Genomic DNA, 22,882 nt, shown 5'->3' with positions numbered 1-22,882 from the left:
TCAATCTCGACGTCATCAAGCTACACCTTTGTTCTGAATAGGCGACCTCTAGTGGCGAAAAACTACATATTGTGCCTTTAAATAAAAAAATAAAATCAAAATAGTATATGTTTTACACTCTTATTAATCATCACAAGCATTTTTTTCAGTATCGCACCAAACAAACAATCCACACAATCCACAGTGATCAGACACAAATAATCAAACAAACCCACATTGTTTAGCTCAACAGTCCTGGGCTGAGCATACTATACTACACTACATACTAATAATTCTACAGTATGCAGTATGTATGGGGTGTGTTGCATGGGCAGTTTGCTACACAGTAGGTTTTACATGATGTAGAGTTTAATTTTCATGTGCCAAACACTGCAATTTTACATCAGCATTGACTGTTTCTCATCCAGTCCGAATTTAGAGTTTATTTAATATTAATTTGGCTGTTTTGAGTCTTTAGTTTTGAACCCAAGTGTTTCATTTTATGAAGCTGTTTTATGCCAATGTCTGATTGATTAATTTGATATAAAACTTTTGTTTTGAGTACGTCAAGTTCTTGCTTTATTATTTATATTGATAGACAATGGTTAAAAAGTCTGGAAATAGGTGAAATTGGGTTTTAAGCCACTCCCACTTTGGTGAATTTAATATTTCTCATGAAAATGAAAGTGAATGCCATCGTCATTTTCTCAGCTGTATCACTTCATTGTTATAAACACTATATTTTTAAGAGTAAATGATTTTGCAGCAGTGTCTGTGAGCTGGTGGGAACGTTCAGATTTCTTTCGGCTTCAGAAACCATTTCCCAGGAGACAGAATTATATCACATGACTAAACCTATGATTTACCCCATCACTCTGTCAGAGTGATTTCTATTTCTGAGAAACAATAACTTCTGAGAGCTAAATCTGGATAAAATAAGCTCCATTCAGATCTATTTAAAAACACAATGCTTAAGCCTTTGACTGGAAGTTTTTTGTAACTAGCTACTTACTGTCTGGACACAATCCAATTCAACAAATACTACCAAGATGCATAAATAGTTTACAAATGAAATATATATACAGTGTATATTATAACTTATATATATATATATCATGTTTAATATTTAGTATTTAAATTATTTTATTAAGCTAAACAAGCAAAAAAAAAAATCCACACTGAATGAGGGAGCCAAGCCAGAAGAGACTCTTTTCATGACAAAGGGGAGGAAAACACCTAGCAACCACCCAGAACACCATAGCAACTCCTTAGCAACATGCCGGAAACAACACATTTTTTAAACGGCATGGCAACACCCTATAGCACCCGCATTAAATCTATTTGAAAAAGTTCAACCTGGCAGGAACATCCTGTTCATAATGGAGTCCATATTGCACACAAACACACACGCGTCTGTGAAACACATGCACACACACATTCATAAGCGCACACATGCATTTTCAGGGTTAACTCTTAAACAGACCTGGTCTGGCAGACACAACACCGTCTTCATGCTGCTCCGTCTGGTCCAGATGAACGAAATCCAACTTTGCACAGATTTACTCCATGACGCCCTTCCATCCTGTCACAGGATTTAATAAAGACACAGATGACCTCATGTTTCAGACTGACTTCACTTCTGTTTGATGTGGCTGTCAGATGTTATTTTAGCACATCTGATTCATTTTGAGGGTAATTTGACGCAGGTTTAATTGTAGCCGTTTTTGGCTGTGAACATTATTAGTTGAAACACACCCACAAAGTCTGTATTTAAAGGTTTATAGCAGCCTGACGTCTGCTGATCCATATTCCAGATTATTTCCATGGCTTTTCTTTTTGCATTTGTGCACCAATTTCTTAATCACTTGTTCTTCAAAAAAAAAAAAAAAAAAAAAAAAAAACATTCTCCGCAAAATATTTTTTTTTTAAATGAATTGTTTTCCATTTAAAATACCTCAGAAGCAACACTTAGATATTAGTGCATGTTTTCATAGATAATATCTTGAATATAATTGTTTTTTGTTTAACTGCACTGCTAGATTTTTAAACTTTTTTAAAACTTGTTTATTCTTAAAACAAGTGATAAAAGCTCATATTAAAGATATATTCTTTAAAGACAAGTCTTATCTTGTACCATTCCTTGGAGGTTGCAGATTTACCGGCTCCATGTCAACCTTTCTGGCTCGTTGTGACAACTAACCTCTGCCACTCCCACACCAGACCAAAAAGTAGGCGGAGCAACTTCTCTCTACGGATGTGATGAGTCGCGCACGGGCGAGTGACGCATGTATGTAATTTCCCGCGAAAACCGTCCCGACAGCTCTAAAATATAAACGCAAATAATAGGCTTACATCAGGGTAAGACAAAAATACGTTTTGGAAGAAGGATTTATGATATATTGTCTCATTTAAATTTTCTTAATTTTGAACAAAAAAAAAAAGTTGCATAACTCAGAAATTAGACAGAAAAACCTGTTAAAATGCAGTATATATTAAAAAATATCCTCTAAAAAGTGTAATATCTTGTGCAGTCTTGCTTCAGAGGTGCATTTATCTTGCTTTAAGGATGTGTAGATATAACAAGAAAACAAGACTACGATAAACATCGAGAACATGTATATGCATATTTTTTCTTTTTCCTATGGAACACAAAAGGTCAATGATGCTCTTTTCCTAACAATTAAAGAGGAGACAAAAATAAAAGAACAAAAAAACACCCACCACAAAAAGCTTGAATTATTTGAATTATGACTTACATTTGGGCAGGGGCGTGTTTAGGTTATTGGGGGCCCTAAGCAAATCTCCAGGAGGGGGCCCAGTGAGTGTGTTCGGTGGGGGGGTTGGTATTTTTCCCACCCAGCCTCATACTCACCCGTCCCAGAGCGACACCCCATAAGCACCGCCATACTCACTAATGTAGTATGCATCTGATCTAAGCTACATGTAATTGAGAGCATTCTGAAACAATGCTTGTGTGTGTGTTATCAACATGTCAATTTATTATAAGCAACACAAGACTTTAACAGCCAATGACATTTACAATCAGCATCTAACTCAGCCAGTTAAGATCTACATTTAGCCTTAGATGTTATATGAATATGGTCCCTGGATCATATGTTTTATCAGCTGGCAATTTTCAATGCACATTTAAGAGTGCAAGTTGCAACTATTATTAACAATGGAAAGATCATAGTTATGCATTTTGATTCACAAGCATGCAATTCGAGTCAGTATCAGTTATTTTGGATATACTGTATATGGTGCATATATTTAGCTAAATGCTCCTCTCTAGAGTTAATTTTTCTAGACGACTAACGAGTTTATGGTCACTGAATATGTTTGTTCTGAGGTAAATGTGATGTTACGTTTGTTTGTTTGTTTACTAGCTTTTTTATTACCGTCTTTCTGTGGTTGAACACTGAGTAAGCGATTACACAAGACATGATATGGATTTCGGTAAGTTGTACTGTATCTTTTAACATACCTTTAGATGTTCATTCATGTTTATTTTGCGCTGTAACTGGTATTAAAGTGGAGGGGAGGATCAGTTCATGTGTGCGTCAGGCTGCCGCTTCTCTTGAACTGAGGCTACAGCGATCTGTCGCGTCACATTAAAGAGCGCCAAATCCATATCCTCGCGCTTTTTTAAGTGGGTATACGGAAATCCTTGACCTTTCCTAGTGGGTATAATGCATATACCTGCGTATCACGTAGACTACACCACTGGGGGGATCCCCCTAGGGAGAACTCGCGGGGGCCCCCCAGGCCCGTGGGGCCCCACGCAAAAAGTGGGTAAACACGCTACTGCATTTGGGTCTGTTCCTCACATTAATCTATCATATGACTTCCTGAATACTTTTATGGTGCCGTTATGTCCCTTTGGGATCTTGACACCTACATCTTTTGTGTTCCATGGAAGAAACTTATATGGCTTAGAAATGACACAATGATGACTGAACTGACTTACGGTAAAGAGCATCTCTAGGGTTAATCAGCTCCTGCTGTGTTTTTCTAGCGTATCAAACATCTCCTCACGTCTGGAGTCTCTTAAACCCACTGAGTCATGAAGGTGAACGTTTAATCAGCAGCGTCTTTGTTGTGGTTGGTGATTTGTAGTTGTATATCCCCCTCACCCGCTTCCAGGATATTCATCTGTTTACTTTGGTTTCCAGAAGAGTGTGACGCCCACATTTAACAAACTAAACCACACGCTGAAAAAACTAATTGGTGTAGTATTTCCTTTGAAACTATTTTCTCTCACAAATCGCTAGTAAATTTCACAAATACCAAACAGCAAGTAACACACTAAACTACACATAAAATTTTGAAGTATGCTGCAAGAAAATTGAAGAATGTTCTTCCTCAGTATTTTTGTCTTGTTTTCTAGTACAAATATCTAAACATTCTTAAATCAAGATATATTTACTGGAGAAGATATAGTCTTGTTTTCAGAAAAATTATCAAAATGCTATGGAAGCTTGTTTCCACCACTAAATAAAAAAAAAAAAAAAAGAAGGTAATTGCGACTTTATATCTCGCGATTCTGACTTTATAACTTGCGATTCTGACTTTATAACTCGCCATTATGACTTTATATCTCGCGATTCTGACTTTATATCTCACAATTCTGACTTTATATCTCGCAATTCAGACTTTATATCTCGCAATTCAGACTTTATATAATCGCAATTCTGACTTTATATCTCACGATTCTGACTTTATATCTCACAATTCTGACTTTATATCTCACAATTCGGACTTTATATCTCGCAATTCTGACTTTATATCTCACGATACTGACTTTATATCTCGCGATTCTGACTTTATATCTCGCAATTCAGACTTTATAACACGCAATTCTGACTTTATATCTCACAATTCGGACTTTATATCTCACAATTCGGACTTTATATCTCGCAATTCTGACTTTATATCTCACAATTCTGACTTTATATCTCACAATTCTGACTTTATAACACGCAATTCTGACTTTATATCTCGCAATTCTGACTTTATATCTCGCAATTCTGACTTTATATCTCACAATTCTGACTTTATAACACGCAATTCTGACTTTATATCTCGCAATTCTGACTTTATATCTCACAATTCTGACTTTATATCTCGCAATTCAGACTTTATATCTCGCAATTCAGACTTTATATAATCGCAATTCTGACTTTATATCTCACGATTCTGACTTTATATCTCACAATTCTGACTTTATATCTCACAATTCGGACTTTATATCTCGCAATTCTGACTTTATATCTCACGATACTGACTTTATATCTCGCGATTCTGACTTTATATCTCGCAATTCAGACTTTATAACACGCAATTCTGACTTTATATCTCACGATTCTGACTTTATATCTCACAATTCGGACTTTATATCTCGCGATTCTGACTTTATATCTCGCAATTCTGACTTTATATCTCACAATTCTGACTTTATAACACGCAATTCTGACTTTATATCTCGCAATTCTGACTTTATATCTCACAATTCAGACTTTATAACACGCAATTCTGACTTTATATCTCACGATTCTGACTTTATATCTCACAATTCGGACTTTATATCTCGCAATTCTGACTTTATATCTCACAATACTGACTTTATATCTCGCGATTCTGACTTTATATCTCGCAATTCTGACTTTATATCTCACAATTCGGACTTTATATCTCGCAATTCTGACTTTATATCTCACGATACTGACTTTATATCTCGCGATTCTGACTTTATATCTCGCAATTCTGACTTTATATCTCACAATTCAGACTTTATAACACGCAATTCTGACTTTATATCTCACGATTCTGACTTTATATCTCACAATTCGGACTTTATATCTCGCAATTCTGACTTTATATCTCACGATACTGACTTTATATCTCGCGATTCTGACTTTATATCTCGCGATTCTGACTTTATATCTCGCGATTCTGACTTTATATCTCACGATTCTGACTTTATATCTCGCAATTCAGACTTTATAACTCGCGATTCTGACTTTATATCTCACGATTCTGACTTTATATCTCACAATTCGGACTTTATATCTCGCAATTCTGACTTTATATCTCACGATACTGACTTTATATCTCACGATACTGACTTTATATCTCGCGATTCTGACTTTATATCTCGCAATTCTGACTTTATATCTCACAATTCTGACTTTATAACACGCAATTCTGACTTTATATCTCGCGATTCTGACTTTATATCTCACAATTCTGACTTTATATCTCGCGATTCTGACTTTATATCTCGCGATTCTGACTTTATATCTCGCAATTCTGACTTTATATCTCACAATTCTGACTTTATATCTCACAATTCTGACTTTATAACACGCAATTCTGACTTTATAACTCACAATTGCACGTTTATATCACCCAATTCTGAGAAAAAAAGTCAGAATTGTGGGATAAAAAGTTGCAATTATACCTTTTTTATTTCTTATTCAGTGGTGGAAACAAGTTTCCATTCAATGCTAAGTAAATATTAAGTAAGAAAGTCTTTAAAATCTTTGTTTTATTTACAACTTTGAAATATTTTTTTTTATAGTGCAGCGATTACATTACACAACAAATCATCACTGTACTGTTTTTGTCCAGAGGTTTTAGCATGAAATGAAGTGTGTAGATTCAAAATAAATGGATTTTAAAGCTTCCTGCCACACGAGAATTAACTTAAAGGTATAGTTCTCCCAAAAAATTAACATTTTTGACAATTGACGGTAGCCAGTGACTTCCGTAGTCTATGGAAGTCAATGGCTACTGTCAACTGTCTGGTTACCAACATTCTTCAAAATATCCTCTTTTGTGTTCAACAGAAGAAAGAAACTCATACAGGTTTAGAACAACACAAAGGTGAGTAAATGATGAAAAAATGTTTATTTTTGGGTGAACTATAGCCACAATTTTGATTTCTTGAGGTCTTTAGAGTGTATAAATCACCATGTTATGGAAGTCTGTTGAGCTCTGTGGCGTTTCCCGACAGATGTAAGCTGGAGAGCTGAACATCTGGAGAGAGAGATGAAGCAGCTTTAAGAGCAGTAAAAGCATGCGGGAAGCTGCTAGAAAGGTCAGTCTGGTCTAATAAACGCACCTCACCGGGTACCTGCTCCAAACTCTCTCTCGGTGTTGTGAGTTTAAGGACGGTCGGCCCGTTTTCCTCCTACTCGTGTCAGCTGTCAGCTCCTCCTTCTCAGATGTAGTTCTGCTGCGGTTCAGGACTCAATCAGACCCGACCGTCTGCTCTCGCTGGGAGGACCTCATGCACACACACTGATCGATTCACACATGAACTTATGGAGTACACTTACTTCTGGCTGATGTGGATCGGCGCTCTGCTGCCAGGTGAGTGAGCTTATGCAAGCATGATTGACAGGTGTTTGGGAGAGCGCACACTGCAAAACCTATTTTTGTCTTGTTTTTCAGTACAAATATCTAAACATTATTAAATCAAGATACATTTACTGGAAAAGCAAAATGACTTCAGATATTATGTGAGTTTATGCTTAGAACAAATTTCTGCCAGTGGGGTCAGAAAAATAAACTTAATTCAAAGGGAAAACAAGTGTATTTTTCTGACCCCACTGGCAGATATTTGCCAGTTTTATGCATAAACTCATTTTATTTTAAGACTTTACATCTTATGTAATTTAAGTAAATGTATCTTTTTCTCAGGAGAAATCTGTGAATACTTGGGCAAAAGCTCTTTATTTTAATCTCATTGCTGCCTATAGGACACAAAATCGAGATATTAAAGACATTATTTCATTAACAAGTGTGATAAAACAGTCATAATAGTTGTGCGCTTTCTAAGTTCTGAGAAATTAAGTACTTTAGATATTTTAGTGAGTGTTTGGGGTTTATCAAGTGGATCTCAAGTTCATTAAAGTGATCCTTTACTGCTCTGGGAACGACAGGTTGATAAAGGAGGAGGAATTACTGTGTGACCTTCAACCAGAACATCCAGATGGATTTTATGATCAGGATCAAACACACAATCTGGACCCACTTAAACACTCACTCATCTAATGGACCTACACAAGAGGGCACATGTCATACATAGGTTCGATTATAATAATTGTATGCACAGAAGATGTATTCTGGTGGACTGTCTTCTAAGAGATTTTTAATGAGCTGAGAAGTGGTTACCTCAAGTATTAGCTCATGAATACAGATTGATCCAAACTAGAGGTGCCAGAACGTCAGTCCTACAGTTCAACTGACTGGATTTCCAAGAGTAGCAGCTCCCAAACTGGCAGACACAAGACAATATGCATAATATTTAATAATCATTATAATATTTTAAATATTTGGTCAAATATTTGTTATTTTAGGGGATGCAACCAGTCAAAAAGCTGTCTAAATAGTCAGAAAAAGATTTATTGAACGATTTCTAATGAGAAGAATAAAACTGACTTCATTTGCCTGCATTCAAATAATAATAATAAAAACTTCTGAAACGTTTAGGAACCATAAAAGCATGGAATTTAGCGCTGCGTTTGCATGTAGCCTCCAGCAGAGGGCGCAGATTTATTAGCCTACACTGTTTACGTGGGTCTCTGAGGAAGGGTTACGGGAGCTCTTAAATACGGTCATTTAAAAACAATAGACGTCCCAAAATGGAAAAAGTACGTCTGAGGCGAGATATTTTTAAGGAATGCTTTGGGAAAAGGACCTAATTCCTGGCTAACTCACATCAATAACAGATGGGGCAAACTTTAGAGTCAAAACACATGTTAATAAAGGACCATATTTGTTGTCACTGTGATGCATTAAATTTGAATACTTGCGGAGATGTTTCTCGCTGTTTGCGCTCTTAGAAAGCGCTCTGATTGGCTGATGATGACACAGGAAGTGTCTCGGTCTGGAATTCTGGCGGGAGTTCTGATACGCTAATAATTGCCAGTAATGAGGAGAAAATACCATCCGTCTGACAGATTTTAACCTACTTTTAGCTTAATCAAAACCTCAGATACGGGTTTCAAATATTCACTTTTGGGACACAGATGTCTTACTTGGTATTTATTGTCTTGTTTTCCAGTACAAACAAATAAAAATTCTCAGATCAAGATACATTTACTTGAGATGTTAAATAAAAGTCATTTTCCTTCTCAAGTAAACCTATCTTGATTTAAGAATGTTTAGATATTTGTCCTGGAATACAAGACAAAAATAATAAATTTTGCAGTGTGGACGTCAAAATCACGTGTCCTGTTGAGCAGAGGTGTGCTGTTTCTTTATTAAGTGATCCTACTTGTGATTTTCACCTGTTGGACAGTAAAACAGGTGAAAAAAAACACTGAAAGAGAGAGCTGAGCCATATCTAGAGACTTGGATGAGTCAGAAGAGCCACCTGTTCAATAACTCAAAATTAAGAGCGCTTTCCCAGAATCTTTTTGTGAAGACTTTACCATCCTGGAATCCTACGCAGTCACTTGCCATGTGAGTGTAATGTCTGGTTAGGATCATTTCTGGCCCAAAGTGTCGGTCGTGGATTCATTTCTCGTCTGAGCCAGAACCGGTCTGAAAGCACTGCGATAAATCCAATTCTGGCGACCCAACTGGAGATTTGTGTCTCAATCTAATTAAAATATATGCATTTTACCCAATACATATATTTTTTATGCAGTGCGCAATAAGGTTTCTCACTAGGATTTGGAACACATGGTGAATCACACATGAAAAATGACTCTAATGTCACCAGATCCCCTCAAAAATGCAGAGCATCTGAGCACATAACATTCGTTATAGTCATTGTAAAGTGGCTGTAATTTTGCCACAGATCTTGGCTGGTTTCACAATAACAAGTAGCGATTGGCTAACGCTAACGATTCCCAGAGATGGTTTATTAAAGGAGTCTTTTGGGTTCAATATAACCAGTGTTGTTACTAACTGAAATAAGTAAGTTAAAGTACTGAAATTACTAATATTTAAGTGATGCTCAAGGTCCTGTCCTTTTCATCTCTGACTAGACAATTGCCCTTTTTGCAAGACATTTTTTTATATTTCAGTATATCACACGCTTAAAATATCTACATAGAGCCAGTCTAACTTAATAGCCCTCCATTAAGCTTAACAAACGAGTCTGGCGTTGGCGTAAAATAGCATCAGAAATGCCACCAAAATGAATAAAAATGCCCGCAAAATTCAAAATATGAACGGTCACTGTATGAGATTTTGTCTTTTATATCATATAGTTAAGCAATATCACACAATGAAAAGTGCTGTTTTCCCGGGAATTGCAAATGTAATATTCATTTTAATACAACAGTTTAGTAGGTTGATATTCGTTAAAATTTTTAAACAATTTTGACTGTTTTTGCTCTATTTGATCAATAATAATAGTTCCAAACACCCTGTATCATTCATAAATAAATCAGTCGGTTTGAACGAATCGTGAATGAATGATTCTTTGACTCTCGTATTAAGCCACCTACTGGCGGTTTTAGGAAGATATAATTTAACAAATATTACCAAATTTAATATCAAATATCACCACTGTGTTGCCTGATGACTTTTCATCCTGAACCTCTTTCTTTGTGGGACTTTTCATCCTGTTGAGAAAAAGAGAAGAATACAGAGGAAATGTGATTGACCCTTTTTCTTTTTTCCCTGTCAGAGGAAACATTTCCCCAGGAAATTAAGCTTGAAAGGAGATGTGACATCACTTCTAAAATACCATATTCGAGTGACCTAGCCCGATAAACATTTAAATGAAATCCAGAGGCACTTACTGTTGAGTCGCTGCCAATGTCCATCCAGAACCCGAGGGAAGTGAGAACAGACCATCACAGGACACAAAATTCCCTTTGATTTGTGCTCCCGATGGCGTTTAGCTTAAATTTAGTCCTGCTCTTTCTTGTGGTCTTATTGACTGTTTATCATCTTTGTGCACCATGTGAGATACATTTTCCCTCTTTAAAAACAACAAAAGAGTAAGAGCGTTTTTTAGACATATTGTAACATTTAGACCTTTTATCAGAGACTCTTAATGCAAACGCAGTATTTATGCCAAAAATAATTTGCTAAGACAAGCATCACTACACTGCAAAAGGTGATTTTCTTCCTCAGAATTTTTTTATCTTGTTTTCCAGTACAAATATCTAAACATTCTCAAATCAAGACTCATTTTCTTTTCCCATAAATGTATTTAAAAAAGGTGAGTTTATACATGAAAGAAGAAAAAAAAAAATCTTCCAAAGGGTTCAGGAAAATTACCTTGATTCAAAGTGAAAACAAGTTTATTTTTCTTACCCAGTTTGTGGATTTTGAAGGATTCTCTGGAATGGTCTACAAATGGTAAAGTATTTAACATGAATTGAATCCAATTGTTTGTGTTTATTTCAGGGCCACGGACTTGCTTTAATATCGACACAAGACATGCAAGAATCATCAAGGGTTCGAAAGAAGCTCAGTTTGGATATACGGTTCAGCAACATGAGGCCGGTGGGCGGAAATGGTAAGACTGCATCTTCAGGAACTGATTTGAAAAGATTTCTTTTGTCAGCCAATCCATATAGAGCAAAGAAAAACCAGTTCTGTATGCAATCCTTGAATTTTTATTCCCAGTTTGAGTTTCATAGGCCTGAGGAAACATTTTCATGAAGCATTGCGAACATTAAAAACTACTCATTTAAAAATGTATAAAAACAATATGCTGTAAGTTTATTGCAAAATAGGCATATATATATATATATACATTCAAATATTTAACTATTTAGAGAGCGTAGGGAGACTGACTTGATTATGTCATTTGCAGTGCTTTGTTGGAGTGGGTCGAAGCTAACAGTTTCGACTCTCTGATTGGTGGAATTTTCTGTATGGCATCATGGGTAATGTAGTTTTTCACCACGAATTCTGATGTTAAACATGATTATATACTTTATATAATGCAGATGACGTCTTCAACAGAAGCAAATACCATCGATTAACAACCTCGTAGCTCACAGTCTGACATTTTGAGTTATTGTTAAAAATCAATTTTCCTATGGAGGAAATGGAGTTTTTACTTCCAGAACCCGACTGTTGCACTCTATTGCTGTCTATAAGAAACAATCAAGATATTATTAAGAAATGCAGAACTTCAGCAATCATTTTCTTCATGAATACTTCCATCCATCATTTTTTTCCGATGGAATAGTGTTGTGAAATGCAATCGCGCACACATCAACGTTCTGCTGTCTGCTGGCAAACACACAGTCTCAGAATCGACCTTGAAACTCTCCCAGCAGGAAGACGAATCGCTCTCACTGAAGTAAATCAAACTGTGGTTCTCCTGACGCCACGTAATTCAGCTGCAGATTTCTGCAAGGATCAGATTCATGGGAAATTAAAGAAGCGATAAACAGAACCGTTCACAATGAAAAACAATGACACAAGTTTTATACATCTGTAGCAAGTGAGTCATTGCAGATCGTCTTAGTCTTAGAAATATTACAGTATTATGTATTAAAATTCTTAGAGAGTCAAGTACGTTTACAGATGCCATAAATGCAGTGATGGTTCTGCACATTGTATACGAGTAATGCAGTACTTGTTAGAGAGAGTAATTAGTACAGTATTTACACTGCTGAAGATGTAATTAGTAGCTAGTAATTAATTACTTTTTAGAGTAACTAACCCAACACTGCTTATGTTTTTACATTACTTTAATTCGTTAACTTTTTAAGTTAACTTAAGTCAACTTGATTTTTTAAAGTCAATTTAATATAATTTAATTCTAAATGACTTTTACAGCCAATTTGATTATACTTAAAATTTAAGGCAACTGAACTTAAGATTTAAAGTTGAAATAGGTGGATTTTTTTTTTTTTGCAGTGTAATCAAATAAATTGTTTGTTTTAAATACTATAAAAATACCAAACAAAAACAAAACTTTTTTTTCAATATTTTTACGCCTCATTTGTCATTGGTAGGAGAATCGATAGTCCCGCCCCAAACTCACATCATTGGTTGAGTCAGAAGTTGACAAATAAACGTTTTGAAAGAGATAGGGGCTGTGTCCGAAATAAATAAATAAAAATGTATATATATATATATATATATATATATACACACATAATATATACACGCACACAAACACATATTTAACATTGTCTCAACATGAGGACAGGAGAGGTGTCAGTCCATAAATGGGAAAACAGTAACGTGCGTTACTTATTTGAAAAAGTAAAGCCGGGTGCACACTGTGCGATTTATAATAGTCCTTCACGATTGTTGCTTGTCAGACTGTACGTTCATGATCCTCATGTCACACTGTGGGATCTCAGCTGTCCTATATGTCAGACTGTACGACAGTCAAGACGCGTTAAAGTTTTACATCAACCCACACACGTCCGGTGACTGTGAGCTGCATTACACACGGGACTGAAATGGTGGCTAACAAAGACATCTCTATCGTAAATTTTGATCACGGCTTGTCTTAAAAAACGAAGAGAATTTGACATTCGTCATAGGAAAAGTCACACTGCAGGACTGTGCCAAATCTTCTGACATTGCCAGAATTTTGTCGGAGGTTAAATTTGCAGCCTGCTGATCCTTGCAGAATGCTACTTGCGTCATGAGCAAATAATGGCATTTACTGTAACCCAGCCGACTGTGTTAAAGCTAATCAATTAGTCCTAAACCATTACACGGTCACAGTTTACAGCCTTTAAAACACAGGGTATTGTTTTAGACTCGTAAAAGCCCAGACACAAAACAATACACCATAAACCAAACTCCCACTGCACTAAAACCTCCAAATCCGGTCGTCAGCTTCCTGTTTTTTAATCCTGAGGTTTGTCATCACTGATGAATAACTCGTGGTCCCCAGCATTGAGAAATCTGGGGGCCTTTGATGTGCACAGGTAAATAAGTGGAAAGTATTTGCACTTGTCTCGACCCGTCTACGAGCGCTCGTGCGCCACTCGTGAGCTCTGGAAAGTATGTGTTTTGTGGCTTGTAATTCCCAAACCCCCTCCTGTGCATCAAGACAAACCGTGTGGCGCGCTTTTCCTTCTGGAATGTGATTTACTGTGCAGGAACTAAGAGGAATGTTGTTTTTTTTTATTTTTGTAGAATGTCACTTAAATGAAGTCAAGGGACTGTTTTGCTTTATGCACTTATGGATATGAAATATTTCATGCATCTAAAAAATTTTTTGCAGAACTATTCAATGCAGTTCTGGTCAAAGTTTGAGTGCATCCTGTTGTTTACACATTTTTTTTTTTTTTTTTTTACAATTTAACATAAAATATCAACTTTTAATAAATGCTCCTGGTTTTATTGTGAATGATTTATCAGTGCACATTAGTCTTCATAATATTTCATGAAAAATAAAAGATTATTCTAACGGTTGACAGGAATTTCACAATGTAAATTTAATGTTGCTAATGTACAACATAATACAATTGTTGGCAATAATATCAAATAAGTATAGAGTTAAAAAGAAGCATTACCACTACACTGTAAAAAATGATGTTCTTCCTCAGTATTTTTGTCTTGTTTTCCAGTACAAATATCTTTCAGCAAATGCGTGAACTTAAAATGCAATGCAAGTTGCATTGGATAAAATGCATAAATCTAAATGCAAATAAGGATGCAAACTTTTGTGAATGGTGCATTCTATAATAAGCCTCATTTGCATAGGCAGGACGTGTGTTTGTGCTGAAAAAAAAAGAGAATGACTTACTTTAATTAAACATTGTACAGTATATACCAACTGTTTAGTGAATTGTTGTAAAGTTGTAGTTTATCAATCGACCTTGATTGGGGTTGAACCTAGAGCTTTTTAGTTACCAGTCCCAATGTTTAACCACTAGGTTTTATATACTGTATGTATGCTTTATATATCTTGAAATTACAGTTTATTTCATGCAAATGTAAATTGAATGTTAATTCAGTGCTATGAAATCTAATCAGAGTGAATAGAAGCTTTTGCACTATTTCTCCACCATATTGCAATCATACAGCTTGCTGCTAACAGAAAACATCATTATAGGATGAAATATCAGACTCTATCATGGCATTAAGTGGAAAACCCAAACAAACTGCCAACCTAGATAGACATTACATTTCCAAATAGAATACATATAGCTCATTCAAATGGTATGGATTCACAGAGCAATTAGTTTGACATGCAATGACAAAATATATAATGACAAATCTATTTCTTTAAGTGTATGCACATTGTTTAGGGTAAGATGAACCATCATCTTTTTAGATGTTGAGCTCCAATTTATTGTGAAAACCCTGGCATGTTGTATTAGTCATTTTTCCAGGCTGTCCGATGCTAAGTTTAACCAGACGTTCTTCAAATAACTTTGCCTCAGGATAGACTAAACCTTCACTACAGGTGCCAAAGAGTAGCAGTACATTCCAATAATGACTGATGTTCAGAGTGCGGTGCATTGTGGGAACTGAGAGTGTTGCACATCCCAAAAACAAATGCAATCCATCATGTGCCTTAAAGCAAAACCAACCTCTACTATGGTACTTTATAGCATAATACTGAAGGATAACCACATTTATTCACCATGGTAATACAGCAAAATAATTTCCCTTCTGAAAAGTCTAGTTTAAACCACTCTTAGTTTGCTGGTATTAATAGGTTTAGTTGGTTTCTGAACCTAGTGAAGTTGGTTTTCAGCTGGTCTTAACTGCCAAAAACCTCTATAAAATCAAACTAGACCATCCTGATTAATGAAAGGTGGCCAGTTATAACCAACTCAGACTGGTTTATGTTGGGGGGTTTTCATATTGACAATATGACAAGACTGCGGATTGATTGACAGCAGTGTTTTTGTGATCCAAACACACGGCCGCACTGCAGGTCACAGTGGCAGTAGAGGAATGCAAACATTGACATGGATGGATTTCACAGGCCAAACTCTGGGATGCGGTTTGTCATCGTAGTTCTAAACGTCTTGATCTCAACGTGAACAGAATTACTGAGTTTTGCTGTTGGTTTCTGGTATTGGCTCGGTCTCAAACCTACCTCAGAAGCTGGAAAAATCTGCTTAGCGATTCCCTACTGCTGGGCTCATGTAGCGTTTTCTTCCTATCAGGGAGTGAATGACTTTGACTGGAATTCTGGAACACTGCTGGAATGTTGAACTTGTGATCCTATTTGCGTTTCTCATAAAATGGCTGTTTGGACTGATCTGCTACCGTTACTTTTCCTGGAGATAATCTTGAGTGCTGCTTTCCTGTGCAAAACGTACCTCCATGATGCTAGGGTGTTGCTATGTTGCTAGAGCATTGCTAAAGTTGCTATTGTATTTTTGGTGTTTTCTTATGGTGTTTCCAGGTATATATGGAGTGGTTTTCAAGGTGGTTGCTTACTGGCCTAAGTCAAAAGACTTGGGTGCCAAGTTTTTACAGATATACATAATTACAGAATACATCAAACAATTAAACATGATCAAATAAAGCATGCTGTTTAAGTATTTAAGAAAGTATATTCTTGTATTTCAGGCTCCTAGTAGGAGCTCCCTTTGAGAGGAGCGGCGAACATCAGACAGGTGACGTCTACAGATGTTCACTAGACAGGAAACCTGCCAGAAACTGCACACGACTGCATCTAGGTATCATATCACCCATTTGACACCTCAATATTAAGATGTATTGTACCAACATTTTGTAATATTTTTCCTCTGGACTTTCAAGGAAAGATATCCCTAAACAATGTGTCTGAACGCAAAGAGAAAATGAGATTGGGAATGAGTCTCACCTCTAACCCCAAGGATAACAGCTTTGTGGTAATAATTATTTTCACTTTAATGCATTAACTCTATTTACTTTCTCCAATGATCAGAGAACTATTCATCAGTGCACGTTATTCTAAAGAAATTTCACAATTTTTCATCAAACTGTTGAATGCACAAATGGGTTGTGAACACTGTTTCATGCTGACTGTGTTTTAGGCATGTGGGCCGCTGTGGTCGTACGAGTGTGGAAGTTCCTACTACAGCACGGGCATCTGTTCTAGAGTCAATAGCAGCTTCAACTTCACCCACAGCATCGCTCCAGCCTTTCAAAGTAATGTCAAACTCTTTATTGATGAAGCTTCTTAGATTTGCAAATGGAATCTGCTTTCATCACATGCATCTGACAGCATCAGTTTCTCCACAGGATGTGAGACCTACATGGATATAGTGATTGTGTTAGATGGATCCAACTCTATCTACCCCTGGTATGAGGTTCAAGATTTCCTGATAAATGTGTTACAGAAGTTTTACATCGGTCCAGGACAGATCCAGGTGCGTGTGAATTATGACCTGGAAAATCAGTTTGGACTGTTTTGACTTTGCTTTGGGTTGTACAAAAACAGCACTTACCACTGTACTCGTGAGGCTCGGGAACTTCAGCCAAACTTGTGCAAACAAATCTGATAATTCAAGAAAATATACATAATTTTATTAATTAGGATGCATTATGGAAATATCTAGATATATTTTTAATATTTTAAAGCTAAATTTCTGTTTAATGCATTCATTTTTAAAGGCTGGACAACATTACAAGACTTTCAAATCTGAACAAATTTTTAAACACTAGGCATCATACACTTAGGATCCCACACTACCTTTCATGTCAATCTGAACGCAACAAACAGATGCAAAAATGCGGACCTTGATGCTAGGAGACACATAACAAACGTAAAAAATATGGCTGCATCTGAAATCGCATACTTCCCTACTATATAGTAAGCGACAAACAGTATGTGATAAAAGAAGTATGACCGAATTCACAGTACTCATAAAAGAGTAGGCAAAAATACCCGGATGACCTACTACTTCCGGCGAGATTCTGAAGTGTGCATTCGAAGGATACTACTATCCCATGAGGCACCAGGAGAGGATTTGTGAATGGCAGTGAAGCGATGCAACTGATGCTGGTAGGTCACATGATAATGACAACTTGACGAATATAGTATGTCCGGACTCCTGCTATATAGAACACACTTTTTTAGTGGTCGTGAAGTAATTACTTATTCAAAAGAAGTACCTACTCAAGAGAGTATGCGATTTGGGACAAAGCCACAGTATTCGGACATGATACTCTTTTGGCATACCGTTTTTCACATACTATATAGTGGGGAAGTATTCGATTTCTGATACAGCCTATGTGTTCTAAAAATTCAAACATGTCTGATCTCCGACAACTGAATGGAATCATATTTTGAAGCTAAAAAAAAAAAATCATAGTCTGTGCCCATCATACACTACGCAATTTTCTGTGAAATCTGTCAACTCAAATCTGCAGACTAGCACAGAATCTGGGCCAAAATCATGTAGTGTATTCCAGCCTTAAGTTGAACAACAGAATTTGATGACATGTAAAAGCAAGTATAATGTAAATTATGCCATCTCACCTGGTGTTGTGTCCTGTTGTCCAGGTAGGTGTGGTGCAGTACGGTGAACGAGTAGTGAACGAGTTTCGGCTGGATGATTTCCGTACGGTTGAGGAGGTTGTAGCGGCAGCTAAGAATATCAACCAGCGAGGTGGAGAGGAAACACGCACGGCTCTCGGGATTAATGCGGCTCGGTACACACGTTTGTGTTTGTCTGTCTGCAATTCATAAACTTCTGTGCATTGTTATTTACAATTGAAATAAGGCAAAACAAACGACTCAAGGTGATTAGCAACTGCATAAATCACAAAGCAGAGCGTCATTTTGGATCAGCCAACATGATTGTTAACTGGCAAATTTATTTATAAATTAAATCCCTTTGCACCAATTAATTTAATTATAATCAAAGCTCAACTAGTAAAAACTGTGAAACAAAGTGCACTAAAAAAAATTATTTGCTTTTTAAACTGGGTAGTTATAGGAACTAGCCACCAGGGCAGTCCCCGAAAACTAAATGTTCCCTTAGGACCATTTTCCTGGTTGCATTTGCACCGCCAGTTGGAACTTTGAAGTGATGTAAGCCGTCACGTCCTGCCGCTCTGGTTGTTGTGCAGGACTCTTATTTTGACAGCGCTAAGAACAGCTTAGCCAGAGCCTGAGCACACAGTGCTACCATTCTCCGTCTTAATACGTTTATGATCTGTTTAACAGTCCCATCTTATACATTATTAGACAGAACTTTTAAACAAAGAAAGTAAACTGTATACGGAAAAGTATTATAGCGTTTTCCATGTAGTTGATGCCGAATGTTGCTAGCTGAGCGTCACTGGTAGTTCCTATTGTGCTGGGTTAGACCCTACTCTAAAGTAGGTGCTAATTTACTCCCCCCCAAAAGGCATTCCTATAACTAAATTCGTTCCCATTTCCTATGGTGCGAACTTGCCAAAAAGCAGATACTTCCACCAATATTTATAGGAACTATGAATAGGCTCCCCCAGTGTGAAAACCCATATAGATGTTGTTTACTTATTTAAACAATTAATTTTGATTTAACGTCATTGTATCAGGTTTTTTTGTTCAAACAGGATAGGTAAACATATTTCAATCAAATAGCTCAATCAAATATAGAAAACAGGATTTCCATTTCGCATCATGCTTTTCATGGGGCTGGATAGGGAGAGTAAATGTTGAAATAAAGTGGTATTTTATTGCATTTTTAGCAAGATGAGAAAATGGGGAGGACTTGTTAATGTTCTATTATGTTGGAATTCAAAATAGTTTTATAGGGGCTTTTTTTGAGGGGGGTGGGGGGTTGATATTGTGGTATTTTAATCAAAGTCAGCCAAAGATTCATTTTTTGAGTGCAATTCACTCATTTACACAGTGTATACGCATTTATAACAGAACTCAAGCATTCAAACACGGAGGTCGTCCAGATGCTAAGAAAGTCATGATTGTCATCACTGATGGAGAATCGCATGACAGCCCAGACCTAAAGAAAGCCGTGGAAGAAAGCGAGAAGGATAATATCACCTTGTATGGTATCGCGGTGAGTTACTGCTTCTTTTCAGTAAAATCCTCCAGATGCGTTCTTCAGGTTTACTTTGGTCCATCAGTCATGTAACTCAAACTCTTGAGTTGTTTTCAAACAGGTGCACAGGTCGAACAGGTGAACATAGCTCAGATATTCCAATGCCGTTCCAGGTACTTGGCTACTATAATCGGCGAGGGATCAATCCTGAAGCTTTTTTAAGGGAAATCAAGTTCATAGCCACGGATCCTGAGGAGCACTTCTTCAGCGTCACTGATGAGTCGGCCCTGAAGGATATCGTTGATGCTCTAGGAGAGAAGATCTTCAGCTTGGAGGGTATGAACTTTGTGAAATCGGTGAATAAATGTTTAACATAAGCATAATCCCATGCTTAAGCCATATCTAGAGACCAGAATGCCACAGAACGCATAGCAACATGCTAAAATCCACTCATAACACTGTAGAAACCACATTTAAAACCACTCAGAAAACCCTATCAGCTGCACAGCAACATACAAAATATAGCAACAGCTTGCCAACCATACACAAACCATTAGCATCATCACAGTGAATTTTGCACAGCAATACACTCAAAAATTGACTTTTCTGCAGGTACCAACCAGAACGGTACAGCCTTTGGTTTGCAGATGTCTCAAGCTGGATTCTCCTCACATATCGTGGAGGTGAGTGTTTCTCCATCCATTCCATCCAGAAGAAATATAAATATTGACAACAGTGCTAATGTGCAGAGAATTATATTAAGTACTCAGTGAGGTGCATGAAATGCTGTTATTTTGCTCTTTGCACTCTGTGATTGAGTTTGAATCTCTTGCATTAGCCTGGAGCAGAAACTACAGCATCAGTCAAAATAAAGAGTCATTGAAAGAATGATTCGTTTACCGCTCTGTGCCCATGGGAAAACAAACCTGAGGTACGTCCTTTTAGGGCCCGACAGAAGCATGAAACGCCACTCTTTCAATTAAAATAAGGCTTGTTTACGTTTGAAGCTGTTCCACATGCTGTGAGCGGCATGAAAACAGACCGTCTTCTGAGAGAAGGACAATTTTTCATGGAGGAGAGGGGTTTAAAGGTCGGGGGCTCTTTTCGTGTTAGATGAAGGACAACTTACCTGGAGAAAAATAACACTTTTTCATAACTTTCACTGTTGGATCCCAGAAGCTGCTTTTGACAGTGGCAATTCGAGACGGGAGATAACGTCTCGGAAAGTTTTTTTTTCATTCTTGCCTTCTCTAAGGGAACGAGGTCCAGAGAACACATATGGTTTTGTTGAATTAGGCTGCTTGAGCGAGGAACCCTCACACAAACACTCTCACACACGTGCCCTTGTGTTTTATGTGCACGCTTGTGCATGTGACTCTATTTGTAAAGGAAGGCTTTTGCCTTATTTGCTTGTGGCTGTAAATGTTTTTTTAAAGGGATGACTTTATTTTGTTTTATAAGAAAAAGAGTTCAGTGTCCATCAAGCCTGCAGTAAATAAAACCTAATCAGATGGAAATAAAACGATTGGAAGTCAGTTTATTAGCTTGGGATGCTGACACAGACATGGCATGCTAGATTTCACTTCTTTTGTTTTGTAAAGAGCTAGAGGTGCCAGGCCTCAAAACTCTGTTGCAAAACCTAGTTATACTGCTGTCTTCTGCCTATGTTGGTGAAATAAGATTTGAAAATCAAATAGAATCTGATTTACTCAATAGGCAAATTGTTTGAATAGCAACTGCAATTGATTCCAAGAGTTTGTCATTAGCAAACAACATGATACTCCAACAAGCACACAGAACACAAATATTGAGTGAATTTATAATTAACTTTTACCTCACATCGTCTGCATCTCTAAGCCTACAATGCATTGTGGGATTCTCCGCAAGGATGTTGCTGCTTTAGATTTTGGATAAAAGAACGATCTTCTGCCTTCCAAGATCCTTCTTATATAGCCTATGTCTCATATATGTACCATTTCAACCAAATTCCATCAAAGAAATACATTAATTAGGATACATTTAAATATTTAAATTTAAAGGTTAAACAACAATGTTTTTGGTTGTTTTACCTTTAATTGGTTCCTGCTGTATTGGTAGCCAATGAGCTCGCTGCTCAATCTTTAAATTCTTGGTCATTGGTCAGCATTTGCAGCTCCCCAGTTCCACTTGTATAGATCTGCTATGGGTAATTCATGTATGCTATGTTGTACAGCAGCAGCAGCAGCATGTCTTACTTGCTCACAGCAGCATGTTATGTATTGGGAGTAGCAAGTCCTGTACTTGCTCTGCAGCAGCAACAACAACAACAACAACAACAACAACAACAACAACAACAACAACAACAACAACAACAGCAGCAACAGCAGCAATAACAACAACAGCAGCAGCAGCAGCAGCAGCAATAACCAACAGCAGCAATAACAGCAGCAGCAATAACCAACAGCAATAACAACAGCAGCAGCAATAACCAACAGCGGCACAACCTTTAAATTCTTGGTCACTGGTTAGCATTTGTTGTAGCAGTTGCAGCATGCTTTCAGAAACCCTCCACCTTCCCCAGCTCCACCTGTATAGATCTACTATTCATGTAATTCATGTATGTTATATTGTACAGCAGCAGCATGTCTTACTTGCTCACAGCAGCATGTTATGTATTGGGAGTAGCAAGTCCTGTACTTGCTCTGCAGCAGCAGCAACAGCAACAACAACAACCAACAGCAGCAGCAGCAGCAGCAATAACCAACAGCAGCAGTAACAGCAGCAGCAGCAATAACCAACAGCAATAACAACAGCAGCAGCAATAACCAACAGCGGCACAACCTTTAAATTCTTGGTCACTGGTTAACATTTGTTGTAGCAGTTGCAGCATGCTTTCAGAAACCCTCCACCTTCCCCAGCTCCACCTGTATAGATCTACTATTTATGTAATTCATGTATGTTATATTGTACAGCAGCAGCATGTCTTACTTGCTCACAGCAGCATGTCATGTATTGGCAGTAGCAAGTCCCGT

At 37.1% G+C, this 22,882-nt stretch overlaps 2 protein-coding genes across 2 annotated transcripts in view; one reads left to right on the top strand and one right to left on the bottom strand.

Annotated features, from left to right (window-relative positions):
• coro2bb (coronin, actin binding protein, 2Bb) overlaps window positions 1-75 on the bottom strand; it is an 11,119-nt gene extending 11,044 nt beyond the window's left edge. The window contains exon 1 of the mRNA XM_051884895.1: window positions 1-75. This exon is cut by the window's left edge and continues 158 nt beyond it. The gene's annotated coding sequence lies outside the window, so the exon portion shown is untranslated.
• A 7,078-nt stretch (window positions 76-7,153) lies between these two features.
• The window catches only part of itga11b (integrin, alpha 11b), a 40,435-nt gene continuing 24,706 nt past the window's right edge, over window positions 7,154-22,882 (top strand). Inside the window, exons 1-10 of the mRNA XM_051884137.1 lie at window positions 7,154-7,353; window positions 11,356-11,467; window positions 16,465-16,574; window positions 16,657-16,748; window positions 16,914-17,028; window positions 17,122-17,249; window positions 18,386-18,534; window positions 19,745-19,889; window positions 20,045-20,207; window positions 20,484-20,554. Coding sequence (XP_051740097.1) covers window positions 7,305-7,353; window positions 11,356-11,467; window positions 16,465-16,574; window positions 16,657-16,748; window positions 16,914-17,028; window positions 17,122-17,249; window positions 18,386-18,534; window positions 19,745-19,889; window positions 20,045-20,207; window positions 20,484-20,554 — 1,134 coding nt within the window. The 5' untranslated portion in view covers window positions 7,154-7,304. The remainder of the gene's footprint in view (window positions 7,354-11,355; window positions 11,468-16,464; window positions 16,575-16,656; window positions 16,749-16,913; window positions 17,029-17,121; window positions 17,250-18,385; window positions 18,535-19,744; window positions 19,890-20,044; window positions 20,208-20,483; window positions 20,555-22,882) is intronic.

The sequence above is a fragment of the Ctenopharyngodon idella genome, chromosome 24 (genome assembly GCF_019924925.1).
Source record: "Ctenopharyngodon idella isolate HZGC_01 chromosome 24, HZGC01, whole genome shotgun sequence".
NCBI lineage: Eukaryota > Metazoa > Chordata > Actinopteri > Cypriniformes > Xenocyprididae > Ctenopharyngodon > Ctenopharyngodon idella.
This window is presented reverse-complemented; position numbering and strand designations above follow the sequence as displayed.